This window comes from Sceloporus occidentalis, unplaced genomic scaffold, assembly GCF_023333645.1.
Source record: "Sceloporus occidentalis isolate IW3139 unplaced genomic scaffold, rSceOcc1.0.p SCAF_22, whole genome shotgun sequence".
In the NCBI taxonomy this organism is placed as follows: domain Eukaryota; kingdom Metazoa; phylum Chordata; class Lepidosauria; order Squamata; family Phrynosomatidae; genus Sceloporus; species Sceloporus occidentalis.
The window spans coordinates 7,396,852-7,424,637 of NW_028317002.1; the positions used below are offsets into that span (position 1 = coordinate 7,396,852).

The following is a 27,786-nucleotide window of genomic DNA, read 5'->3' on the forward strand; positions in this document are numbered from 1 at the left end:
GCAGAATCCATACATTTGCAAAAAAGATCACATGAAAATGTAAATGGACCATACAGCAATCATATCCATTAAAGTAGATATGATGGCTGGGGTGCCCCTTTAATATATTTTATGCACAGAGGTGTAAAAAGTGTTACGAATCACATCTGGGGGAAAAATGTTCGTAATTGTGAATAATTTTGTGCTTTTAGAATTGAAACTCTCTTGAAAATTCGTTTAACAAGTACTGATTTGCTGCCAAATAGGGTCAGCAGTATGTTTTATGCATGACTGCCGACTGGGTGAATGTGGCATGTGTCAATTATGCCGGACATGCTTCATCAAAGTCTTTGTAACACGATAAGAAGAAAAAAAAATTTAAAAGCCTATAAAGCATTGAAAAAAAGTCATCCCATCATTAATCCTTTTCACAGCGTAAAAGCCTCCCCCGCCTAGCGGATGCAATCCTGACCCGATTGCTGTAACATATAAAAGACGTCAATGGCCCTTCTTTCCGCTATACTCGCGCGGTGTCCGTGTCGTGACTGACATCATATTTTAATGCCATAGTAACGGGTGCACCTGTCCTTATGCACACAGAAATCTGAAAGCCTGTAAATAGCACAGCTCACAATCCCTGCAGATGTTCACCGTGGCTGCGCCGTGCCCTTCGTCTGCTATATTCAAACATTAATTAGCAATGACCTGATTGAGTGTGTTCTTCACTAGCTGCCCGATGCATGCTTTGCTAAGCAGATCAAAGATCCCTATAATTGTATATATTTTTTTCCCTTGCTTGAGAAACTGTAGAATTTTTATAGAATGATGTCAGCAGTCTACTATATTTATAGTGGCAGTGGTTCTAGGACCACAATAAATACATGATTCTTTTAACCCCTTAAGGACAATGGGCGGCCCCTAAAGCCATTGAAAACAATGCATTTTGTGCCTGTACCTGTAGGGGCTTTGTCATTAAGGGGTTAATATAAAATTAAAGTAAAAAATAAAAACCAATCTGCTCTGACGTCTATTCTTCAACGTATTGTGTGCACGCCATTTATTTTTTGCTTATAGTAGCTAAACTTTTGTACCATCGTAAGCACCAACATATGAGTCTTAGGGATGGAGATCAAAATTAAGCGTGTCTGGCACTGTGTCCGGTTTCGTCATGGTAACAAACTACGCCGTGAAGGACTGAAATACTGCAAGGGCCGCAACGTCGCCCTCCTCAAGAAAGCACATGTGCAGGCCCTTCTGAAGTTTACCAGTGATTCAGAGGGGAACTGGGTGAAAGTGTTATGTTCAGAAGAAACCAAAATCGAGCTATTTCGTATCAACTAAACTCAATGTGTTTGGAGGAGGAGGAATGCTGCCTATGACCCCAAATACATCATCCCCATTGTAACACATGGAGGTGGAAACATTCTGCTTTTGGGATGTTTTTCTGCTAAGGGGACAGGACAACTTCACCGCATCAAAAGGACGATGGATGAGGCCATGTACCGTCAATTCTTGGGTGAGAACCTCCTTCCCTCAGCCAGTGCATTGAAAATGGGTCGTGGATGGGTATTCCAGCATGACAATGACCCAAAACACACGGCCAAGGCAACAAAGGAGTGGCTCAAGAACAAGCACATTAAGGTCCGGGAGTGGCCTAGCCAGTCTCCAGACCCTAGTCCCTTAATCTCTTAAATCTGTGGAGGGAGCTGAAGGTTCGAGTTGCCAAACGTCTGACCTCTGTGATTGCCAACAAGGGTTTTGCCTTCAAGTACTAAGTCATGTTTTGTAAAGGGGTCAAATACTTAAATTTCACTGAGTAAAATGCGAATCAGTTTATTATTGAAATGCGTTATTCTGTCTCTCACTATTCAAATAAACCTACCATTAGACTAGATCATGTCTTTGTCAGTGAGCAAACATACAAAATCAGCAGGGGATCAAATCATTTTTCCCTTCACTGTAAATAATGCATATTAAATATTTAAAGTACTTTTTAATATGCATTCTTCATTGATTGTTTTTTTTTTTTTGTTTTTTTTTTTTTACAACTATTTATAGTAATTAAGGCTGAAAAAATGTAAGTAGACATTTAATTAAAATGCACTACCTAATGTCAAAACAGCATTGTAAACAAAGGTATTAATCTCATGCTGCTGGCTGCTCTGAAGGAGAAACTGAAATGGTATTGTTTTGTAGTGCTTTACACCTAGCAAATACAAACCCAACGCAATCATATAAAAAATCATGAATTTTTTTATTCTGCCGTATCAGCGCACCCTCCTTGTCTTATTTAATTGTTTGCCTTCAGTGGAAACTGATTAAAGGAGATCAGCCGGCAGCTTTCAATAGCTTCTGGAAGTAGTGGCAATACGTGAGCATGTAATATAGTATAGAATGCTATTCTATATTGAATATTCCATTGCCTGAAAAACTTTGTGGAGCCTCCCTGTGCCTCTGCGGATAGTTTCAATGCGATCTGGTAGAACTAGCCTTTTGGGCAGTGATGGTGCCAGTGGCACAGACAGAATCTTTATATACAATGGAGAAAAGTACTTTGATTTCATGTCCTGGAGTTACATATTTAAGTCACCCTTCCTTTTTGCTCTCCTCGGTGGAAGCTGTAAATACATTTCCACTTTATAGGAAGCATTTTGGGGTCCACATCATGGGGGGGTCACATAATAGACTCGCTGTTCAGTGCTCTGAAATTTGATGGTGCTAAATAAAACAATAAATAATAATAGAATCAAATATAATTGTGGTTGATTGCATGCCTCCACAAATAGAGTTGGAAAGGGCTGTACGCTGAGTGATCGTTTCAAAGTAGAAATTTAAACCATCTGCTTTAAAAAAACAAAAACAAACCCAAAATACTTCCTGTCCAGACAGCCCAGTATAGTCCATAGTGACACTAAATTTAGAAATAAAAAAAGATGAAAGGGTTGCAGTTATGCGCCCAACCACAGTTTTCATGTGCTGACTCTTCAGTTCATCAAATCCTGTCCTTTTTTTCCCTCTCTCTCTCATCTAAAAAATGCTAAAACCCTCAAGTCTACAGATCTATGATGTTGGGAACATTAGATGTTAGTTGGGTACGAATGGAACACAACTTGCCACATTTTGTAATTCTTTAATATGTTTAAATGGTTAAATGGGAGTGTTATGGTCACAGAGGCTGAATACTGACTAAACAAATATATTTCACTTTATTTTTCTTAATAGCATATTACCAAAAAGTGGCACAATTATTAGTTCTGCTTTCAAATGTTTTAAATAAAATAAAGTACAAGCTTTCATGGTCCAAAATCCTATGCAATGTATTGGAAAAATTAAATTTTTTTGTTATTTTTATAAATAATTATTACATTGTGGATGAATCCTGTGTGTAAAGGAAGCATCCGTTTCCTGTTCTCTTTGCGTTTCTGATCATAATTTTACAATAATCTTTAAATCACTGACCTTCAATTTGCAGCCTAAGAGTCTATAAATATTGAGCGTGTGCGTCAGTATGTAATAGAATTTGTGTTCCGTCTTTCCTTTGCCACATAAGTATTTAAACTCTTTATTTGGTCAGCGTACGTACAGATAGCTGACTCACCGTTGGCTCTTGTTGTCGGATACTGTTAGCGCTCACTATGACAGGAGACTTAAGGCAGCTCTTGATATGTATTGCCACGTATTCCATACACATCTATTAATATTTAATCCTGCTCAGAACATTAAGAGTGAGGACAGTTTTTTTTTTTTGTTTGTTTTTTCTCATTTTATATAATCAAGGCTTCAAAATTGCAGTTTAGAGCCTAAAATTAACAAGAGACTCTTGATGTCAAGGTTGATAGAAATTTACCACCAGCACTGTCTCGCAAATCATGTAAACTACCCAACGTTTGGCATTGCATGAGGGTAATTTGACTTGTCAGAGTTAATCTCAACAAACTGAAACTGGAATTTGATTTTGAATGTCAGTGTTCATTGTTCTTAGAAACTATGTTCTTGCTCACCATCCACACAAATAAACAAATGCTTCATTATGCAAATAGCTTTCCTTGAAGTGGTTTGCAGCCGTCATTTCTGATCCATCTTGGTTAAATATGCCACCATAGGGAAATCAGATCATTCGTATTCTTATTTTTTTGCCTTAAGTAACTAAAGTTCTTTGTGTTTCTCGCAGATGTGGCAGATGGCAGTCACCTGGTTGGAATAGAGTCTTCTCGGCATAACATTGCAAAGAGAACATTGAAGCGTACGTCTGTCTTCTCCTCCATAGCCAAAATGATCGGGAAGCTAAAGCAGAACTTATTACTGGCCTGCCTTGTTATAAGTTCAGTGACCGTATTCTATTTAGGACAACACGCAATGGAGTGCCACCACCGAATAGAGGAGCGCAGCCAGCCTGCTAAAAGCGATAGTCCAAAGGCAACTTTAAGGACTGATGCCCGGGCCAACACTAGTTTTCCTTATAACAAGGATATGCCGTTAATATTTATTGGAGGGGTGCCCCGCAGCGGAACTACACTTATGAGGGCTATGCTGGACGCACACCCTGAAATCCGTTGTGGAGAAGAAACCAGAGTTATCCCACGGATTTTGGCCGTCAAACAGATGTGGGCACGATCGAGTAAGGAGAAGATCCGTTTAGATGAAGCGGGTGTTACGGACGATGTGTTGGATTCAGCCATGCAGGCTTTCTTACTGGAAATCATTGTTAAACATGGAGAACCTGCACCTTATCTGTGTAATAAAGACCCATTTGCTTTAAAATCATTAACTTACTTGGCCAAAATATTCCCCAATGCCAAATTTCTTTTAATGGTAAGGGATGGACGGGCATCTGTGCACTCAATGATTTCTAGGAAGGTTACCATTGCTGGCTTTGACCTGAACAGCTACAGAGATTGCTTAACCAAGTGGAACCGTGCCATAGAGACGATGTATAACCAGTGTATGGAAGTGGGGTATGACAGGTGCATGCTAGTGCATTATGAGCAGCTTGTCTTGCATCCTGAACGTTGGATGAGAATGCTTTTGAAGTTCCTCGTTATCCCATGGAACGATGCTGTTCTGCATCATGAAGAAATGATCGGAAAAGCAGGAGGTGTATCCTTGTCAAAGTAGGTATTTTTCCTAATATCTTATTTCTCCAGATTTGTGGTTATTGTGACTCATTTCAGGGCTTATTCTTGAAGGTGCTGTTCTAGCTACCCTACTAAACCTGAAACATGCAGAACTAAATACCGTATTTGCTCGATTATAAGACGAGGTTTTTTTCAGAGCAAATGCTCTGAAAAATACCCCTCGTCTTCTAATCGGGGTCGTCTTCTAATCAGACCTCAAATAGAGGTCTGATTAGGAGACTAAGATCCAGATCCCCCGCACCGCTGCAGGGGACCTGGATCCTCCTGTCCCCCCCCCCCCCACACACACACACACTTACCGGTGCTTCCTGCTGTATTGCCGGGGCAGCGGGTTGACGTCTACGCGATCCGCGTAGACAACGTCCGCTGCAGCCGGAAGGAGGTGTGGCTAGCAGCGGGGGTTGTCTGCGTCCGTCGCGTAGCCCTTCCCCGACTGTCAGAGATCAGTGCCACACCGGTGCAGGGAACTCTGATCTCTGACAGCCGGGGAAGGTATCCGCGACGGACGCAGAAAAACCCCCGCTGCCAACTCCACCTCCTTCCGGCTGCAGCGGAAGGCGACGTCAACCCGCTGACCCGGCTGGAAGCACCGGTAAGAGAGGGCTGAGGGGAGAGAGGGGGGAGAGAGTGTGTGTGTGTGTGTGTTAGTTAAATGGGGGTATAGGGTGTGTGTGTGTGTTAAATGGGGGCATAGGGCATTTCTGGAGTGGCGTTAAGGGGGCATTTAATAGAGCACTCTGCCTCCTGAAATGCCTTATACCTCCCTATATGCCACTCTGCCCCATAATATGCCTTTTAACCCCCTAAATGCCAGAGTGGCATATAGGGGTATAAGGCATTTCTGGAGGCAGAGTGCTCTATACAATGCCTTTTAACTCCCTTAATGCCATTCTGCCTCCTGAAATGCCTTATACCTCCCTATATGCCACTCTGCCCCATAATATGCATTTTAACCCCCTAAATGCCAGAATGGGATATAGGGGTATAAGGCATTTCTGGAGGCAGAGTGGCACATAGGGGGTCAAAAGGCATACCATGGGGCACAGTGGCATATAGAGGGTTAAAAGGCATATCATGGGCCACAGTGCCATATTGGTGTGGCAAGCCTGGGGGCAGATGTGCGTAACTGGGGGACAGGTTGGAAAATACAAGAAATAAAAACAAAAAAAATATTTTTCTCAATCATAGCTTTTATTAAAAAAAATAGTTTACATGAATTAACATTTACTGGTAAAACTTTTTTCCTTTGGGGTCGTCTTATATTCAGGCTTTTTCTTTTTTTCCTACGTTAATATTCAGATTTTGGGGGGTCGTCTTATAATCGAGCAAATACGGTACAATACTAGAAATATTATTTCTAGTACTGCTCAGTTCCCATGATCATATTTTAGTGGTGCCATATTGATATACTTTTCTAGGAATGATGAATTCTAACGGGCTTGTTGTCATGGAAACTGCAAAGGTTTGGGGCTTTCTTTGGAGTTAAACCTTAAGATTAAAATAAATGGCCATTCCGTTATGGTTTATTAATATAGTGCTCCTTTTTAAGGTATTTCCCATTCTTCATATATGTTTTAAATTGAAAATGTGAATGAATACCAATTGGGTTGTCCCAGGCATTAAAATGGCAGTAATACCAATTTGTTTCTTGCCAAGGCGACTTCAGTCAACCAAAAATGATGGAGCGCATACACATAAGGGAAGAAAACAAAAACAAAACAATAGTGTAATATTGTCAAAAAAGTAGGTATAATAAGATGTGTAAGTTGCACTCACAAAAGGACTGGACTAGGCAGGCTAATCAAATATCAGGCTTCTAAAACTGTATGTAGTCTTCTAAAACTTCAGGCCTTTTGCATGCTCAAGTACTGAGGACATTTTCCCATGATGACGTGAATTGCGAAGAAACACTTCCATCACCCAGCTGTGCCACTGACCTCCTGGCCGTCTAAGTGCTCTACCATGTCCCCCCCCCAAAAAAACCATTTAGTATATAGGATCTCTGCTGAGTGTTTTGCACGATAGGTTGTATGTTTAGTATAAACGACTAAACAGACGTGCTTGTTTTGTTTAGTAAATTTTTAATTCTTTTTCCAGTAATATGTTTTGTTTGAGTTGAAAATTTAAATCCCTATGTCCGTGTGAGATTATTGCAAGTGTCTTATCATCTAACAAATAAAATCCAGGTTAAGTTTCTTTGGACAAAAAGAAATCTTAATCGTATACTGACAGGTGTTGACTGAAAATAAAGCTCCTCCAAGGAATTGTAGATCAGGCTAAAATGTTTGCCTTAGACACTCAATTTCTGGACTGCCGTTCTTTCTCATCTATTTTGTGTCCAAGATAAGAGTTTGCTCTGCCTCCAGCTATTTATTTTAACATGTGCTGCTGTGCCGTTGTTCATTTCTTCAGTAAAGCTAATTGGAGCCACTCTGTGCTGCGGATTTCCAAAGGGAGCTAGAAGCGGATTTATGGGAGCCGAGGACTGTGTAATTAGCCTCTTGCATTCTATCGCATTCTGTATGCGGGGAAAATGTGTTTGAATAACGTGTTTGGCATTCATCAAGAAAAGATACACTGTGTAGTCTACCTGCCATTCAAACCAAGGGCATTTACTAATTGAGCAGAAAGGGATTCTTCATCAGCACGTTGTCATTCTGTTTAGCACAGATCTTTTGTTTAGTCTAATGTCGTTAAAGAGTTTTTCACGCAGACTTTAGTGCTAATGCATTACTTTGCTGCTAATCCTTTGTTTGACATCAAGATAATAGACTGTAAACTCGCATGAGCAGGACCCTCTTCTCATCATGTACCAGTATGTATTAACCTACGTTAATCTTATTGTCAAATTGTATATTGTCAATGTTTTGTGTTCACGTTCACTCTTCCCCAGCCATAGTTGTGCTACAGAATCTGCTGCTGCTCTATAAATAATGCAGTCATATTTAACGTGGAAGCGGGTGAGACGTAATATAATAAGCAATGTGGGTTTCAAGATGCTCAAATTCACCAACAAACTAAATTCAAGTATCATTTAACTCCTCTGTTTTCTGTAGAAACTGAAAATGTAAACCGTAGTCTTGCTGTTTCTGGAAAGCTTGGTCAAATCTGCTAGTTATTTAGTTGCTATGGTGATAAGACCACTTTTCAAGCTTTGCACTGGAAACACGTTTATATATATTTATATATATATATATATATATATATATATATATATATATATATATATATATATATATATATATATATATACCCCCAGAAAGATCAAATGTAATGTAGCACAAAAAGTCAAGTGCCAGCAGTAACATCTCAGGAGCTGTAGCTCTCTAGATACTTCAGTTCGTCCTGGCCCCGTTGGTTGTATCTAGCAAATGCTGTATTACTATTAGTTATTTGTTTATAGCTGCTTTGTGTAGTTTTGGACTGTGTCACATATTCAATCTTTGTACTTGTTTCACTTCACATCTGCCGGCGCCTAGAAAGTCTAAAAGGTTTTGCAAGAGTTTCTCAAAACCGGCTCGGTAACAGATTAGTGGACAAGCTGTCTCTGATAATGGTATTTAACACATCTTTGTGAACTTGTTGTTAGTGGTTCCCGCAAAGTTGCAACATACTTAAACGCAGAACATCCTGTACGTTTTAAAGCCGTAGCTTTGTAGGTCTCATTTTGAATTAGACGTTAATGGGGATTTGCAAGAGTTGTTTTTTGCTTGGGAAAAGCCCTCTGAAGTACCTGCATTGCTTGGATAAAAGCATACAGACGCTGCTTTGCTGAAATAGTGAGCATTGGTTTAGCCTTGCCCCCCCCCCCCCCCCCTTTGCTAGGAGCTTCTTCTGGGGTGACTGGAGCCATAAAGTTATCCTGGTATGGTTATCAGTCAGAAAGGTTACGATGGTCTTCAAAGCATGGCATTATGTACGGTTGTGACATCGCCGTATAAAGGCAAACATCACCTTATGTTCCAGAGAGCTAAACAAATGTATTATTTTGGCAGCATGTTCTTATCTGTTTCCAGGACCTGACAATCCATCAATGACAGCTGAGGATCTCCATTTTCTGGGAATTCAAAGTATCTCTATGTATATATGGATGAAGGACTTAACCTCCTTCCATTAGTTGACTGTTTTTTCATTATTGTGTTGTATTTTCATTATTTTGTATGACCAGCTTGAAAACATACAAACGTGTGTAGGCAAACTATTCACTAGTGTGGTCTTCAAAACATGCGTCTGTCTCTGTTTCAAGTAAACACATAATGCTGTGGATTGCTAGGGCTTTAAAACATGTCCCAAGAGCACAGTAGTTCCTTTTCTGTAAAGATGTCTGTGCTCGCAGCTTAAGACAAGCTGTCTTCTTAATGCCTTATGGAGCCATGTTTAGGTTTCAAAATCGGGTCAAAGTCTGAGCCACTTTTGCCCAGGGGTGATATACTCTAAAGCAGGGGTGGGCAATTAATTTTCCCATGGGGCCACATGAGAAATTGGAATGGTTTTAGAGGGCCAGACCTCTACAAACTACAAACTCCGAAGCCTTGTCCATTTTGTTAACTTATGTGCTGTTTAATAAAGTTATTCAAGCCTACGTCATTGGTAGAGGTGCTTGAATAAGTAAGGCCTGAATAACTATTAGCACAGCACAGAAGTGAACAAAATGAACAAGGCTTCGGAGTGCATACCGTATTTTTCGCTCTATAAGACGCACCTGCTGATAAGACGCACCTAGATTTTAGAGGAGAAAAAAAAGGAAAAAATATTTTGAGCTAAAAAATGGGCTAAAATATTTATTACAATAACTGAATAAGCTATGAACACAGTAAGACACACGCAGTAAGACACACACAGACACAGTAAGACACACACAGACACAGTAAGACACACACAGACACAGTAAGACACACACAGACACAGTAAGACACACACAGACACAGTGAGACACACACACAGACACAGACACACACAGACACAGTAAGACACACACAGACACAGTGAGACACACACAGACACAGTAAGATACACACAGACACAGTGAGACACACACAGACACAGTGAGACACACACAGACACAGTGAGACACACACAGACACAGTGAGACACACACAGACACAGTGAGACACACACAGACACAGTGAGACACACACAGACACAGTGAGACACACACAGACACAGTGAGACACACACAGACACAGTGAGACACACACAGACACAGTGAGACACACACAGACACAGTGAGACACACACAGACACAGTAAGACACACACAGACACAGTAAGACACACACAGACACAGTGAGACACACACAGACACAGTAAGACACACACAGACACAGTGAGACACACACAGACACAGTAAGATACACACACACAGTAAGACACACACACACAAACACAGTAAGACACACACACACAGTAAGACCTCCCTCCCTAACCCCCCTTCTCAGTATCTCCCCTCTAACTCCCTAACCCCCCCTTCTCAGGATCTCCCCCCCCGCCCCGGTCACTTACCTTAAACTCCTGTGTTGGAAGCGTGAGGCGTTTGTCTCGGGTGCCGGCGCTTCACTGCTGATCGCCGGCGTCTGACGTCATATGCCGGCGCCCAGCGTAAAGCGCCGGCACCCGAGACAAACGCTTCCAACACAGGAGTTTAAGGTAAGTGACCGGGGCGGGGGGGGACACCGGACTCATTGGTGAGTCACCAGGACACTCTTTGCGGGCCGGTCCAAGCTATTCAGCGGGCCGGATGTGGCCCGCGGGCCGTGCTTTGCCCAGGTCTGCTCTAAAGTCTTGGGTATGCAATCCAGTGATCTCATGATGTGCTATTTCCACAGCACTGCTTTACTAAATAATTTCAAGTTGCCAGATACCCCACATAGATGTGTACTTCACCTGCACCAATCATGTAGGAAATAATTCCACCAGTTCTTTTTCTGGTGCTCGATAATGCTCCATAATGTGTAGAAAAAAGCAAAAAAACATAAAAACATTGGGTATTTCTAAACTCAGGACAAATAGTACAATCTATTTAGCAGGTTTTTTCATTACCTTTTATAGATGAGTAAAAGATTTTTCAACTAAAAGTTAGAAACAGTCATTTTTTTCTAAATTTTTCACCATATTTTATACTTTTTTTTTAATAGTAAATAATATGATACAATCAAAACAATGTCATCTAAAGAAAGCCCTTCTTGTCCTGAAAATAACAATATATAATGTGTGTGGGTTCAGTAAACGGGAAAGAAGAAAATTACAACTAAACACGAGCAGCGCAGAAATGTTAAAACGGCCATTGTCACGAAGGGTACAAAAAGTAAAATCAGCCTTTGTCACGAAGGGGTTAAAGGGGAACTATTTTTTTTAAATATTGTTATTAATACTGGTATCGGATTAAAAATAAATTACAGTTCTAGCTTTTGCATAATGTGATGTTTTCAGGATTTTTTTTTTGTGTTCTAGCAGTTATCTTAGGATCTTAGGGGTCTGGCACCCTAACTCGTTATTACAATGGCTGTGGTAAACAAAAGAATGGCACATTGTTAATCACTCGGCCGGACACATAGACTAAGTCTAAGAAGGAACAGACTTCGTTAGCATTGCCGTGTGGTGGTTGAGCAGGGGAAAGTCACCCAAAAGTCACATAATCGACAACAATGGTAGCGAGAGGTATTAGCAGTAGAAAGAGGGAAGTGCTCATGCCGTTGTACAGATCACTGGTGAGACCTCAGTTGGAGTATTGTGTACAGTACTGGAGACCGTATCTCCAGAAGGATATAGAAATGTTGGAGAAAGTTCAGAGAAGGGCTACTAAAATGGTTTATGGATTACAAGATAAACCTTACCAGAACAGGTTAAAGGATCTTAACCTACATAGCCTGGAAGAAAGAAGTGACAGGGGGATATGATAGAAACATTTAAATACTTAAAGGGAATCAACAAGGTAAAGGAAGATAGTTTATTTAACCCCTTGATGACAATTGCCGGTCCGGGCACGTCACCGAAAATCGTGACGATTATGACAATTGACGTGCCAGGACCGGCACGTCTTTAAACGGGTGAAAAAATCGATCCGTGATCGATTTTTTTTCACTCAAACGGTGTTGCTCTAATGCCTCGACATCGAGGCATTGAGCAACACCAAAAAAAACATTCCCGGCCCCCCCCGATCGCTCCTAGGAGCAAATAAAAAAACATGTTTGAAAGACTGCACGTCTTTCAAACATGGCGGCGCCCGCCGCCGAAAAACGGGTTTAGGAAGCGATCGCGAGTCGCTTCCTTTGCTTAGCTGGTGTTGCTAAGATGCCTCAGTATCGAGGCATCTTTGCAACACCTGTTTAGCAAAGGAAGCGACTCGCGATCGCTTCCTAAATGCTCAACTTACCTTCCCGGTGCCGGCGTCTTCGAAACACATGCGGTGTTTCAAGATGGCGGCGCCCATCAAGCCGGGGGCGGAGCCTGCTGTCATCATCGGGGGGGGGGGGTGTTGCTGGATGTCATGGACATCCAGTGAATAACACCCCTAGTGGTCAGATCACTCATAAGAGTGATCATGATCTGATAAATCAAAGGCAATGTTTTCTAAACATTGCCTTTGATCAGTATTGGATCTGCCTCCCTCCTTCACTTGCTTCTAGTGAGGGAGAGAGACAGATCAGTGTGTTTTTAGGTATTCTCAATAATATATATTATTATTGATCCAAAGGCTCTTATAAGAGCCACCCATTTAATATTAACCCCTTCATTGCCATTGATCACTGCATAAACAGTGATCTTGCATAGTGGCAATTGTTTTTGGGGTTCTTTTTTTTTACATTTTTTTTTACTTTTTATTTTTTTTTGTACTTTTTTTTAGGGTTTTTTTAATTTTTTTTATTAGAGCCATTAACCCTTTCCTTCCCTACTATTTTTGCTGCAATTGTTGCCATGCAGCGGTATACGGCTGAGGAGGCATGTTCCAAATTTGGCCCTTTTGCCCCCAAACAATCTGACAAACCCATGCATGTGGGGTATCAATGTACTCAGGAGATGTTGCTGAACACATATCGTGTTGTGTGACAGTGACATGTACCAGGAGCTGTAATTTTACACCTGAAGTACAAAGTATGTTTAAAAAACAGCAAAAACAATTACTATCACAAACTTTGACAAGGGTTGGTGGTAGGATTAGTGCATGGAAAGGGTTAAACTATCAGCATCTAAAATACCCTGGGGTGTCTAGTTTTCAAAAATATATGGTTTGGTGGGGTAAATTTAATTTGCTGGCTTCAAAGATGCCCCAAATACCACATGGAGACAGAATTACCAGATTCAGAGAAAAATGGTTTTGAAATAGCAAAACGCTACTTGTACTTATTGCCCCATAACGTGTAGAAGAAAGCAAAAAAACATAAAAACATTGGGTATTTCTAAACTCGGGACAAATAGTAGAATCTATTTAGCAGGTTTTTTCAGTAGTTTTTTATGATGAATAAAAGATTTTTCAAATAAAAGTGAGAATTTTTTTTTTTTTTCAATTTTTCGTCATATTTTATTATTTTTATTATAGAAAATTACATCATATATAAAAAATTATGGTGTCTGAAGAAAGCCCTTCTTGTCCTGAAAAAAACTATATATAACTTGTGTGGGTTTAGTAAATGGGTTAAGAGAAAATTACAGCTAAACACAAACACCGCAGAAACGATAAAACAGCCATTGTCACGAAGGGTACAAAAAATAGAATCAGCCTTTGTCACGAAGGGGTTAAAAGGAGAAATACTACCACAACAAGAGGACATAGCCATAAGCTAGAGGGGCAAAGGTTTAATGGTAACATCAGAAAATATTACTTTACGGAAAGGGTAGTGGACGCATGGAATAGCCTCCCAGCAGAAGTGGTAGATGTTAATACAGTAAAGGCATTTAAGCAAGCATGGGATAGGCATAAGGCCAAGCTAGATATAGGATAAGGGCAGGTACTAAAGGAAAGTACTCAGAGGTTGGGCAGACTGGATGGGCCTACTGGTTCTTATCTGCCGTCACTTTCTATGTTTCTAGCTGCAGATAAAGAACGCTTATTGAAACAAAATGAGCTTTAACTGGCTTTTCCTTAATGCTAACCCACATTATTGTATAGCGCACTATATTTTACGCACTAGAAGCTTTTATTCTTGGTTTTTCTTGTTTTCTCACTGCTTTGTAATTAAACTGTATGCCAGTGTTAGGCCATCAGACTCTGGAACATTTTGCTATGGTTTTAAACTTTAATGAATTGTGTAATATATGGATGAAGGCGTATGTATTACAGGGTATAAAATTCACTGTGATTACATTATACAGCATTTTTAGATCATTGCAATCAGTGAGACTGGAAACCTTTTACATAATTAAAAACAAGGAAAGATTTACAGTGACACATTGCATAGTGAAAGATAAAAATGAATCCTGTCCTTGGATAACCTCTCGAACATATGTTTTCCAGAAGTATACTTATCTTTTTTAAATGCTTTGTATTATATACTTGTGCATACATGGTCTAGGATTTTGGTCTGATTGTGGAAATACCTGCCCTTTTCTCATTTTGTTTAAGTCTTTACCATGCTGACTTCCATGTGGTTAAGCAGTACCATAATAATTGTGATTACTCTATAGATACAATAATAGTAAGCTTTTGCATTTTTTTCCCCCTTCTTCTCCCTAGAGTTGAGCGATCTACTGACCAGGTCATCAAGCCAGTAAATGTGGAAGCCTTGTCTAAATGGGTGGGCAAGATCCCAGCAGATGTTTTACGGGACATGCCTGTCATTGCACCAATGTTGGCTAAACTCGGTTATGATCCGTATGCCAATCCACCCAACTATGGAAAGCCAGATCAGAAGGTCATTGACAACACAAGACGGGTGAGTCTTTAAACCAGCATTACCTTACCCTGACCCTGCCTCATCCCCCATTTCTACTAAATGGCCTATGTTTCCCACCAAGTACATAGACGCCTTATTTCCTTGCATGTGCTTTATAGAATACTATGCATTTATAATCTACGCATTATATGGCAGAATACGGACAGACTTAGTATACGTTGTTATGAAGAAGGCGTCTTTATTAACTAAGTGAAATATTGAATTTTTCAGCTAAAAGACATTTCAGTCAGTAGTCAGATGTTTCACATTCATTTTGTAAACCATTAAACTACATGCCAGAATACAAAATGAAAGGGCAGATGGTGGAGGCTGGCAGCGAGCACCATAGATGAATGAATACATGTGCACGATGGTGGTTTTCAGGTTATCTCAGACAAAAAATGTCTTTCAAGTCTGAAAATTGCCTCTTTTACTTGGTAAACTTGGGCGTAAAGAATTTAAATAAAACGTGCTGTATAGTAATTATATATATATTGGGTGTGGAAATTCTATCTATCTAACAGTATAATGTAACCCATCTTGCTTTCCCCTAGTATTTTTCTGTTGTTTAATATGATAAAGTATACATGTAGAAATGTTATCGATTGCAATCCCCATATGTCTTCAAAAACAGTGTGTGATTTTGTGTGGATAAAGCAAATAAGTGAAAGGGAAATAATGGTTTTAGAAAAAAAATGACAAAAGTTTTAAAATGCTTTAGTTAAAAAAACAAAAGCCAAAAAAAAAAACAGCTTTGGCCTTTTAGGGGTTAATTATATTCTGCTTCCATGGATTTTATACATATATGTATAATTTAATAATACACCCTTCTATGCACCTTGAACTATGTTCAATGGCGTTCTCCTTGTGGTTAATAGGCGTGTACATGTGTATCACTAGTCTGATGGAACAGACTGTAGCGGTTTATTAAATAATAGAATTGTGAAGAATTGATTTTGCTCAACGAGTTATCAATGTGGTAATGCAGACGCAAATGATTGGCAGCTTAAGTGCATCATTAACGTTAATGCATGTTTGTGTTAAGCATGGAACCATTTGTTTTCCATTGATTAAGATGATGTCCATTTGAGTAAAGTATTACCTGACCTTTTGGATGCTATCAGTTTGCTTGTGATAAACTTCAGGGCATACACACATACAAATATACAAATAACCCCAGGTTTAGGCAAATCAATATTAAATGATCGGTTTTGTGCAAAAGCTGACTATTCCTGCTAAATAGGGAGAACTCATCCAGGCGTAACCTTAATAGGCTTTTGGATCAAAGCTGGAATACAGCATCAGGACACTAATGGCTGCCAGGTAACATTCTGCTCCATCTAATTTGTCCAAATGTAGTTTAAAGATCTTTGTAACTGGTGCTGCTTATACAATGCAGGAAACATGGGTATTGTTCTGCCTGTGTCTGTTAATATCATTGAGAACTTTTGTTTCAGATCTATATTATTGTAAGCATTAATGTACTATTTGGTCTAGGGTAGCTGAACTAGCTGCTGCCTCCTCCTACCCAGGTCCCACCTCAAGCTACATGTCATCTGTGTGTTGGGACGTGATGTCTCTTCAGGATGTGCTGCACATGGGTACAAATCTCCACTGTAAATGAGCCAATAGATTTAGGTTTTCCTTACATCATCTCCCCTAATCTTTCAGCAACCCTTCTCAGTCGGATGTACCAGAACGCCTTGAGATCGGCATTTCCTTTTTTTTTTTTTTTTTTAATTCCATGTGGGCACTAATGACTTTAGTTGTCGGTAGTTGTTTGGTGGAACAACAAAAACACCATCCATCGTGTTGAGGACTGCCTATGTTCAATATATGAAGTTACGTTCCACCTTATTTACTGTTGTGGTGTTGAAGAGAACAAAAAAGATATGTGTTTGGGTGTTTATACTCGCGTACACACCTCCACTCTGATTGGACCTTTGCCTTAAGCCCTGCCCGGCACGACTGACAATTCCCCCAATGACAAGTCTTTTATATGTATGGATCTGTATCGTGGCTGTAATTATTCATTGGCATTTTGTGGCTAGGGCAGACTTGTCTGCATTCTTTAATTCCCTTGCTGCATTAAACCAGAGAGACATTCCCATCGTAGCCAGAAATCATTAAAAGGAAATGTAATACTTAAGCTCTCATCCACTGCTATTGTAATACAATCTTCCATTTTCATTCTCCCTTGGGGATTTTATTGTTGGCACGACTTGAATGATTTCAGGGCTGTTCGGTGCTGCAAGCCTCCACATTAATGCACAAGGACAGTAACTGTATGTGCGCTTGTTGTTTTCATGGCTAGTTAAACCTTCTTGTTATCCTGGACTCTTCCCAGTCAAGTAAAATGAACAAAGCCTCTTGTTGCAGATGTGTTCATATTACATCCATGTTTCAGTTGTCACAAGCCTGCATCGGCTATTGGCCAGCCTTAGTATTTGGTTAGCTGTACATAGTCAAATTTTTTATTTAATTTGTTATGGCTAAATAGAAAAATGATGCATTGTAAACCAAGCAGTGAGGGAACACATTGGGTCCTGGAACTGCTGAAGACAATACGTGGCTTTCCCATACCAATTAGGTATTGACAGACCTACATGCTAGATGTGTACAAACAAACCATATGCACAACTGTGTGTCTAATATTTAATTTCTGTTTACATCCTCTAATACATGTTGGAATCTTTCATCTATAATATATAATTTCATTAACTGGCTGCATATTAGCCATTTAGTGTGTTATCTTGAGTTTACCCCCAGTCTACTTGTCAACCACCCACAATCCTTATCATACTGCCCATGATAAGCAGTCGACTAGTCTTGGCGATTGGACTGTACTGATCGCTTCTTAGAAGATCAGTCCGTGCATCATCATAAGTTAGAAATCTTCCTCTCAATTTCAAAAACTGAAACTTTCCTAAAATCACAACCTTTATTGATTTCCTATGAAATACCAGCACATCCATAAATTCAGAATTATGTCACAAAACACGTTCAGGCTGATGATTTAATTTTTTTCTGCAGTAGAGAGATAATCTTTAAATCTTTACCCATGTTCATGACACATAAGCATCAACAAAGTGAAATTAAAGCCTTTTTAGTTCCATCAATATCAATGTGCTGCTTGAGAGAGAGTACTTTTTATGAACAACATTGCATATACATTTAATAGCTTTGTAGCATAGTAATTGTGAATTGACACCAGAGCATAAAACAGTTATTGGTTGTGTCCGTGGGCCCATAGGCCACTCCTGAACCAAAGTAATACAGATTCATTAATACCACCATCTAAGGACTAGCCATATACTGCTGAAAGGCTGAATTTATTCTCAATAATAGAAATCTGTTCTTTTTATCACCAGTCCAACTGTAGAAGTTAAAAAGGCTTTCTTAAACGAGGGGTTCGGACAGGGCCGGCCCAAGGCAAAATGCTGCCTGGGGGCGAATTTTAAATTGCCGCCCCCCTCCCATTATCTACCCCCCCCTTGTACTTACCTTGCTTTCAGCAATCCTGCGGCGAGTCTCCCTGTTCGTCACTCAGCATTACAAGCCGGCACCGAGACCGAACAGGGAGACTTGCCGCAGAGGAGAGAGAGAGGGGCGCCGAGTGGGTACTGACAGCTTGGTAAGCGCCCCTTTCTCTCTCTTTCACTTTATATAAAAAAAAAAAAGGGCTTCAAAAGTGCCGCCTGGGTTCGGATGAAATGTAGTGGACATGAGTAGGGTTTTCTATAAAAGGTTTCAAAAGTGGACCAGTCAACAGGAGCATTTAATTAATTGCTGGGGTGACACCAGTCTTTGGATGTTGTAACAGAATCACCCTTTATACACTAACTCCATTATGTGCATGTTTTACAATAGATACCTGCATTTGTAAAATATGCAAACAACGCTACAATAAGGGGAACCAAAATGTGGTGTGGAAACCAATGCTTGAGATATGCATCTTGCTGCTGATTCAAGAGTGGTCCAAAGGTCTTTGCAGTGGAAGACAAAGCATGCATAGTTCAAGATGGAAAATCAGTGCTGTAAGAGTGCTAATGTTTGCCAGATGGAAAATTGTCCAACATGAGTCAAATGTTTGGCATTGGGCACCTTGTTTTAAGACATACTATACCAAACACACGATGATTAACATTCCTTAACCCATTTAATGCTCAACAGTCCAGCACGGCATCTCATAGCCACAGGGGCTGGATTTGTGAGCTTGCGGTAAATATTACTAATAGCAGTCCAGCAGATTTGTGTTACATTTTACAATTATATATAAATACGTAATATTGCACTGCAGATCTGGTGTGCGTGATATACGGTATATATTTTTGTGTGTATACAGTTGTGTGGAAAAAGTACATCCTCTTTGAATTCTATGGTTTTTAGATCTCAGGACATAAGTCATCTGTTCCATAGTAGGTCTAAAAATTAGGTAAATATAACCTCAGATGAACAGCACGTAACATATTACAACATCGCGATTTAGTCAACAAATGTAGGGCTGCAACTAACGATTATTTTAATAATCGATTAGTTGGCCGATTATTTTTTCCATTAATAAAATTTAAAATAATGTAATAAAAAATGTACAATTTACACTTTCATCTCATTATCACAATGGCCCCTCTCTATTCACCTTCTTATTTTACTGACATAATAAAAGCTACACAACCCAAACACAGTGTTTCTCAAACTAGGTTTTAATGCAAAGTTATTAGTAAATATTAATTCAAATGTTAACTATTTTTCATATTTAATAAAAACTATGAGAAAAAAGCCTTGTTTATATTTTCTTTTATTTACCAAACTGCCCCCAGTTATGCACATCTTACCCCCAGCTTGCCACTCTTCCCCCATATATGCCTTATACCTCCTATATGCCAGAGATTCCACTGTGCCCCGATATGCCTTATACTCCTTATATGCCAGTGATATGCAACTGAGCCCCCTGATATACCTTTTACCCCCAGATATGTCTTATGCCCCCCTGATATGCCTAATATCGATATCCCTTATACCCCCTATATGCCTTATAACTTCCAATATGCCACTCGCCCCCATTTATGCCTTATACCTCCCTATATGGCACTGTGCACCCAGATATGCCACTCCGCCCCCCCATAAATGCCCTGCACCACCCTGAAATTCATTATACTCCCTATACATCACTCTAACTCCCCCAGATATGCCATTCTGCCTCCCTGAAATTCATTACACCCCCCATACACCACTCTGCTACCCTGAAATTCATTATACCCCCCATACACCACTATAACTCCTCCCCCTCCCATACACCACTCTGCCTCCTCCCCATACACCACTCTGCCTCCTCCCCATACACCACTCTGCCTCCTCCCCCCTCCCATACACCACTCTGCCTCCTCCCCCTCCCATACTCTACTCTGGCTCCTCCCCCTCCCATACTCCACTCTGCCTCCTCCCCCCTCCCATACTCCACTCTGCCTTCTCCCCCCTCCCATACACCACTCTGCCTTCTCCCCCCTCCCATACACCACTCTGCCTTCTCCCCCCTCCCATACACCACTCTGCCTCCTCCCCCCTCCCATACACCACTCTGCCTCCTCCCCCCTCCCATACACCACTCTGCCTCCTCCCCCCTCCCATACTCCACTCTGCCTCCTGTCGGCAACGGAGGTTCACAAGACACCAGGGAGCCGGGTAGAGAGGCAGAGTGGCGTATGGGAGGGGGAGGAGCCAGAGTGGTGTTTGGGAGGGTGGCTCCTCCTTCTCCCATACGCCTCTCTGCCTTTTTCCCGACTCCCTGGTGTTTTGTGAACTTCGGTTGCTGACAGGCACTTTCACTGCAGCTTCATAGAAGCCTCAGCGTAAGTGAAGGGTAGTAACGTCAGTAACGGAGGTTCACAAAACACCAGGGAGTCGGGAGAAAGGTGGAGTGGTGTATGGGAGGGGGGAGGAGTCAGAGGGGTGTATGGAACTGGAGTTGTCTGTGCGTATCGCACGGACACCCGCCGGCCGACAGTGAGGGGAATCCAGGTCCCTGGATCTGGATTCTAGTGTTAAAATCCGATCTCTGTTTGAGGTCGGATTATACAAGGAGAGGAGTTTTTCAGAGCATTTGCTCTGAAAAAAATCTTTTTATAATCGATAAAAATCGATTTGACTAATCGATAATGAAAATCGTTGTCAACTATTTTAATTATCTATTATCGATTTTATCGATTAGTTGTTTCAGCCCTAAACAAATGATAGCCAAATTTGAGAAGCCATCTGAAAAATTAAGTACACCTTACGCTTCAGTAGCTTTTAGAACCACCTTTAGCAGTAATAACTAGACTTGTGCGTTTTCGTGTTCGTTCCGAAGACACGCCGAAGAGAAGACAGCGGCGGTAAAACGTAGGCGAAGACGAAGACACACACCACGAAGATCTTCGTGATCGTCTTCGTCTACCAGTCTCCCCCCCTTCTAACTTACCTTGGCATCACGGCAGTTCACAGAAGTGGAAATTTGCAGGTTCGCCGTCACGGGTTACAGGGCAGTGCGAATGAGCCTATTGGTCGCCTACAGGGACCTCCTCTGGCATCAACCAATTGGTTGATGCCAGAGGAAGACCCTGCAGGTGACCAATAGGCTCACTCGCACGGCCGTTGTAACCCCTGACAGCGAACCTATGGATTTCCGCTCCTGTTAACCCCTTCGATGCTGCGTTAGATAACTGGAGCGGGAATCCGTAGGTTAAAGGGCCGTGCAAGCGACCAATAGGCTCACTCGCACGGCCCCTTAACCCCTTATGGTGCAAGAAGTGCACTAGGAGCCTAATGCTGCAACTTACCCTGCAGATCCCACTGGTCTCCCTGTTCTATCAGTTAAATGTCCGTACTAGCGACTTTATTGGTCGTTCGTACGGACATTTAACTGATAGAACAGGGAGACCAATGGTATCTGCCGGACAAGTTACGGCACCAGGAGTTTAACAGTCTGTACGAGCGAGCCTATTGGTCCCCAGCAGGTCCCCGAGCCCCCTGCTGACGACCAATAGAGTTGCACATACGGACATTTAAACTCCTGGCGCCAGAGCTTTCCTTAACCGGGAAAAACGAAGAAAGTCCACGAATATTCGCCCGAAGAGAAGACAGGAACGGGCGAATATTCGCGGAATACGAAGATTTTTTTTTTTTTTTTCCTGAAGACGAACACGAAGAGCCCCCTGGTGCCCAAGTCTAGTAATAACTTGAAGTAATCGTTTTTCTATATGACTATCACTCTCTCATCCTGTTGTAGAGGAGTTTTTATTGGGTTGAGGTCCGGACCTTGACTGGGCCATTGCAACAACTTGGTTCTTTTCTTTTTCAGCCCTTCTTTTGTAGGTTTGCTTGGGATCATTGTCCTGTTGCATGACCTGATTTCAGCCAAGCTTTACCTGTCAGTCTCACATTTGACTCTGGAATGCTTTGGAGTTCATGGTCAGCTAAATGACTGCAAAGTTCTCAGGTCTGCAAAACAAGCCCAAATCATCACCCTTCCACCACCGTGCTTGACGGTTGGTATGAGGTGTTTTAAGTTTATATGCAGTGTTTGTTTTTTGCCAAATGTGGTGCTATGCATTATGGCCAGACATCTCCACTTTGGTCTCGTCTATCCAAAGGACTTATTCCAGTCTTGTGGATTGTTCAGATGTAACTTTGCAAACCTAAGCCGTGCTGCCATGTTTTTTATTTTTATTTTGTTTTTTTAGAGAGATGAGGCTTTCTCATGGAAACCCTTTCAAACAAACCATACTTGTTTAGTCGTTTTCTTGTACTGTCATGAATTTGCACAATATGAGTTTGGGGTGAATTTGCTGAGATGATTGTCCACTCCTGGGAAGATTGGCAACTTTTCCACTTTTGCATGTTTCACTGTAGAATGATGGCCAGACCAGCAAACTGCTAAAACTTCGGCTTTCATAGACGTGGTCGCACTTACTGATATCAATTGATCCATGGCATTTAAAAAGCAGCACCTGTCTGCTACTTAGCATCTTAATTCCTATGGAAGCAGTTTTTCACACATGGCTTCTCCATTTTGGCTTTTTCTGTTGAATAAATCATGGCATGCTCCATAATATGTCATGTGTTATTGTTGATCTGAGGTTTTATTTACCTAGTTTTTAGATCTTGCAATGAGCAGATGATTGTTATGTCTTGATATATAAAACCATAGAATTCCATTGTACTTTTTTCACATGAGTGTGTGTGTGTATGTATATATACACATTACCAAAAAATGTGTATGTACATGGGTCAGACCTGTTCCTGTCCTACACGGATTCTGTCTAACAAGATCAGCTGTATGTAGGTAGATTGCTTAGGTTCTCGGTTCTGCTCAAAGCTGTTTAAACCGGCATATGCAAATAAGGGAGCCTGTCCGTATTGACAGGTGTATTTTATTTTGCTTGATAAATATATATCTATGTATACAAGGCATGTCATTCTCAGGACCATATCAAGAACAGTATCACTACCTCTGCATAATTGTATTGATCATGTTCAAAAACATGGTGGTAAGAAAACATTGCAGTCAACTTTGGTGATGATGATATTAATCATCACTGCCAGAAATCTGACACTTATGGTATAAATAAGATGGATTTTGCGGCTACGTGAGTAGTCTTTATTTTTCTTGGCAAGTAGATTTTTCTTTTCACAAAACATCCAATAATAATTTCTGCATTTACAGACATTATATATATTATAAACTACAGACGTCTTTCCGTGCAACAGGAATGTTACTGTAAAAGCTTTTAATTTGGTCTGCTTTATTTTTTTGAGAAAGCTTTTCCAGGTCCTCAGGAAGCCGATCTATTTCCTGTTCTCTCCTTGCATGCTCCCACACATATTGTCAGGAGGCAGAGCTCATCATGGTACTCTTTGCCCTTAAGATGAATAGCCTCAGTTGGTAGCTTTGTTGTGCTACATTCCTCTTAAAGTGGCCCATCTCCCCAGTCTAGTGCTACTAATTTATTAAAGGGGTTTTTACAGGCTTCACATGGAGGGCCTAGAATCATACTACATACAGATCCATTTTGGATGGTAAATGAAAAAAATGTCTGTAAACTATATTTATGCAAGCAATTTTACTACATACAAAGTGGTGTTTGCTTTTACTATATAACCCTTTTATAAGCTAGTAGTAACCGGAGTTAATTTTTCATGAAAACTAAATTGAAGAGACTATTCAAAAATGTTGTCTCAGGTCCTAAAAAATTTAATATTTTTATTGAGCCTATGGTATTAATGGTTTTCAAAAAAAACATTTTTATGGACTTTATTGGCTTATACAATAAATATTAATCAAAGTCTAATCGCCAAAATTGTGTTTAATTCATGTGGTCAATTTTGTATAAACTCTAATACTCTTTATTGCATACAAATATGAGCATGCATTCTTTCGGTGCTCAACTGAGACTTCTGTCTGGTTTTCATTTTCTCTCCAACCTCTTTTGAAACTAAGAATCATTTATATGTCAACTTCTTTTACATGCTCAGAAGGACTCTCTCTTATTGAAGTCACTGAAGCACCAGGTGTTCCGATAGCATTCATGTGATTGGCTGTTTACTACTTTAAGTTGAGGCACAGCTCTCATTGACTAGAATGGGAGTTTGGCTGAGAATGTGCGAGAAGCATTCCATTGTATGCTTCCTGCTTTCATTACAGGCAGCTGGAGGTGGAGTTAGAGACAGAAGAACACCAGTAACTAAACACCTTCAATGATTTACATACAGTAAGATGCACAGGAGTCCAAGCAATGTTTTCAGCTAATAAAGTGTTCTATCACGTGAAGATACCGATATATCTGTAAACACCAATTTCTTGAAGCTTACAACAACGCTTTGAACTGGAATCTAAACCAGAGGTTTATGTCCAAGTAAAGTTGTTGAGGAAATAGCTTACTATATGGTGCCTGGAAGGAAAGGCTATGTAGATTTGTCACTGATTTCTGAGATAAGTGTATAGAATGGGTATTGTGTTGTGGGAATATTCCTTGTGATCACTTTATTTAAAATGTAAGGTTAGCAACAGCATTGTTCATGAATATCCAGTGAAATTAGATTGTCAGCATGTTGAGCATGTAATGTTCTCCTAGCATCCGCCAAGCCCAGACTGGCCCATCAGAGAAGTGTGATTCATCACTCCACAGTACACATTTCCTCTGCTCCAGAGTCCAGTGGCTGAGTGCTTTACACCACTCGATCAGATGCTTGCCCTTGTAATTGATGCTGATACTAATGCTAGTGAAAGTTTGAAACTCTATGGAATCAGCAGAGCGTTGGTGACATTTACCCCACTATGCGCCTCAGCACTCAGTGACCCTCTTCTGTGATCTTATGTGGTCTTCTGCATAATTTTATTCCTAAACGGTTTCACTACAATATCTGGCAGGGATGAAATTTCACAAACTCACTTACTGCAAAGGTGGCTTCTTTTCACACTACCAGGCTCAAATTCACTGAGCTCTTCAGAAGAACCCATTTTTTGTTTGCAAATGCAGGCTGCATGGCAAGGTGCTTGATTTTATACACCTGTGACAATGAAACACCTGAATTCAGTTGTGTTGGTGTGGCCCTATACCTTTTTGTCCATATAGTGTACACTGATCAGCCATAACATTATGACCAAAGACAGGTGAAGTGAATGACACTGATAATCTTGTTGTTATGGCACCTGTCAGTGGGTGGCATATATTAGACAGCAAGTGGACATTTTGTCCTCAAAGTTGAACCACATAGCACTAAATGCTCCAATGTGGGGGTAGTATTTGTCATATAGAACATGATCATGTTTGATAAGGCCTTGTTGTATATATTACACAAATACATATACATATGATGTAACTGCTACAGGTTGTTCCAGGAATAAAAAAACATGTAGACATGCCTGTCAATATGTGTAGATTGGACTAGTGGCATCACCATGCATGCAGAATACATGGAGGTATATGGAAATATGTAGTATGAAATGTTTAAATAAAGACAGTTTATGAAGGCAGTTTAATTTTATTTTTATTTATTTAAGGGCCAGAAAGAGAAGGATCCCCAAAGAGCACAAAAATTCACCATCCGTATTATTATTTTAAGAGCCCAGTTATTTGATGTCTGGGATTTGCCCAGCCTTTGCCAAAGTCAATTGGGCAATATCAAGTTTCATGCAATCTCAGAACTTGACAAAGCTGTATTTCATCCTGGAATTTTTTTTTATTTTGTTGGCAGGTCTATAAAGGTGAATTTCAACTGCCTGATTTCCTGAAAGAAGTACCTCAGGTAGGACACTTCCTTCTATAGGTGTAAAATGAACCTATTTGTTTTGGTCTTTCATGTTGCGACTTTGTAAGTCTATGGGACAGGCAGACCATTTACCCAAGAAGTTTCTGAAGTACATGAGACACTTGTGTTTTTTATTTAATATTTTATAGAGCATTTTGGGAGCATCACAATCGGTGATTCCTCCATTTCAGGTTTTTACCAGTATGCTAGGTAATCCCACAACAGATGCACCTGACCATCACATCTATATGAAAACCATGGGCTCTGTAGGGATTTGTGATAATTCAGCCAAAAGAGCATTTGTGAGGTCAGGCACTGACGTTGGATGAGAAGGCCTGGCTCGCAAAATCTGTTTCCGTTCGTTCCAAAGGTGTTCGATGGGGTTGAAGTCAGCAGGCCATTTGTGTTCATCCATACCAACCTTATCAAATCATTTGGTGATTAGTCAGGGATTTGGATTGCAAACCAATGGATTTACGACTACATTGAATTAAGCTAATACTTCCCAGATGTCCCCGGATGACTCGCTGATCTATCTTAAGCCTTAGGAAAATAAGTGATATGATTAAGTCAATTTTTTTGGTTCGTTTTAAGGCAGGAATAAGTCGCCTAAATAAGTTAACTCGCAAGCAAGAAAGAGTATGATGCAAAGTTTATTTATTTTTGCTAAACACTATGCTACACAACATTAATATGCATCAGCATGGGGTTGTGCATTTATAATTGCATTTCATGACCATATCCAAGATCCAAGCTTACTTAGCTGATCTCTTGTATGTATAATAATGACATGTTGGTTTAATTGGATCAGGGTATGAGACTGAGCTGACATTCACGGTTATAGTATGAGAATAATACTTATTCTGAAATAGAACTTTCATGGGAACATATGTTAGCTGTTTTGCAATTACACAATACTATTGGCTTTTATTGTCTGAATTTGAAAGTTTATATTTCCACAAGACTTTAGCTATACAATAATTTGACATTGCCAGATTACATGGGGGGCAGTCAATGAGTCACATTTGCCCCCTGGGCTACTCATATTTTAAGAAGTTGGGCAACTACCAGAAATGGGCCATGTTTAATTTTTGACTACTGCGATACAATAAAACTATTACTGTATCAGCCTTTAGTTTGGGTAGCATGATTCTTATGATCCTACTTTTACAAGTCAATTGGTTGTTCTTTGTTGGGGTAAAACCTGTAGAACCCGGTTTTATTGGCTGTACACTTTGTTTAACTTGAGAAAATGCTTTTTAACCATGTAATTTTATGTATGCCATACTTTATAGAAGCGACTGTCACAATACATTCATGCAATAAGGCTCTCGTATGCCACATAGAGTAACTTTCCACTTACTGAGACATTGATCCCTCGAAGTGAAGTCGTACCTCTACTGAGTTAACTGAATAAAGCTAAATGGCCTCAAAATCTGTCTACAACAATTGAAGTGTGTATTATCTTTTATTTACCAAATGCCAACAAATTACGCAGTGCTGTACAATTAAAGCGTG

At 40.3% G+C, this 27,786-nt stretch overlaps 1 protein-coding gene across 1 annotated transcript; it reads left to right on the forward strand.

The window, feature by feature from the left end:
* The first annotated feature begins 4,251 nt into the window (after positions 1-4,251).
* LOC149300954 (protein-tyrosine sulfotransferase 1) lies at positions 4,252-26,913 on the forward strand. The gene is made up of 4 exons (XM_089484490.1): positions 4,252-5,090; positions 14,784-14,982; positions 26,215-26,265; positions 26,863-26,913. The coding sequence occupies exons 1-4, from the start codon at positions 4,252-4,254 to the stop codon at positions 26,911-26,913; spliced, it is 1,140 nt and encodes a 379-aa protein (XP_089340616.1).
* The last annotated feature ends 873 nt before the right edge of the window (positions 26,914-27,786 follow it).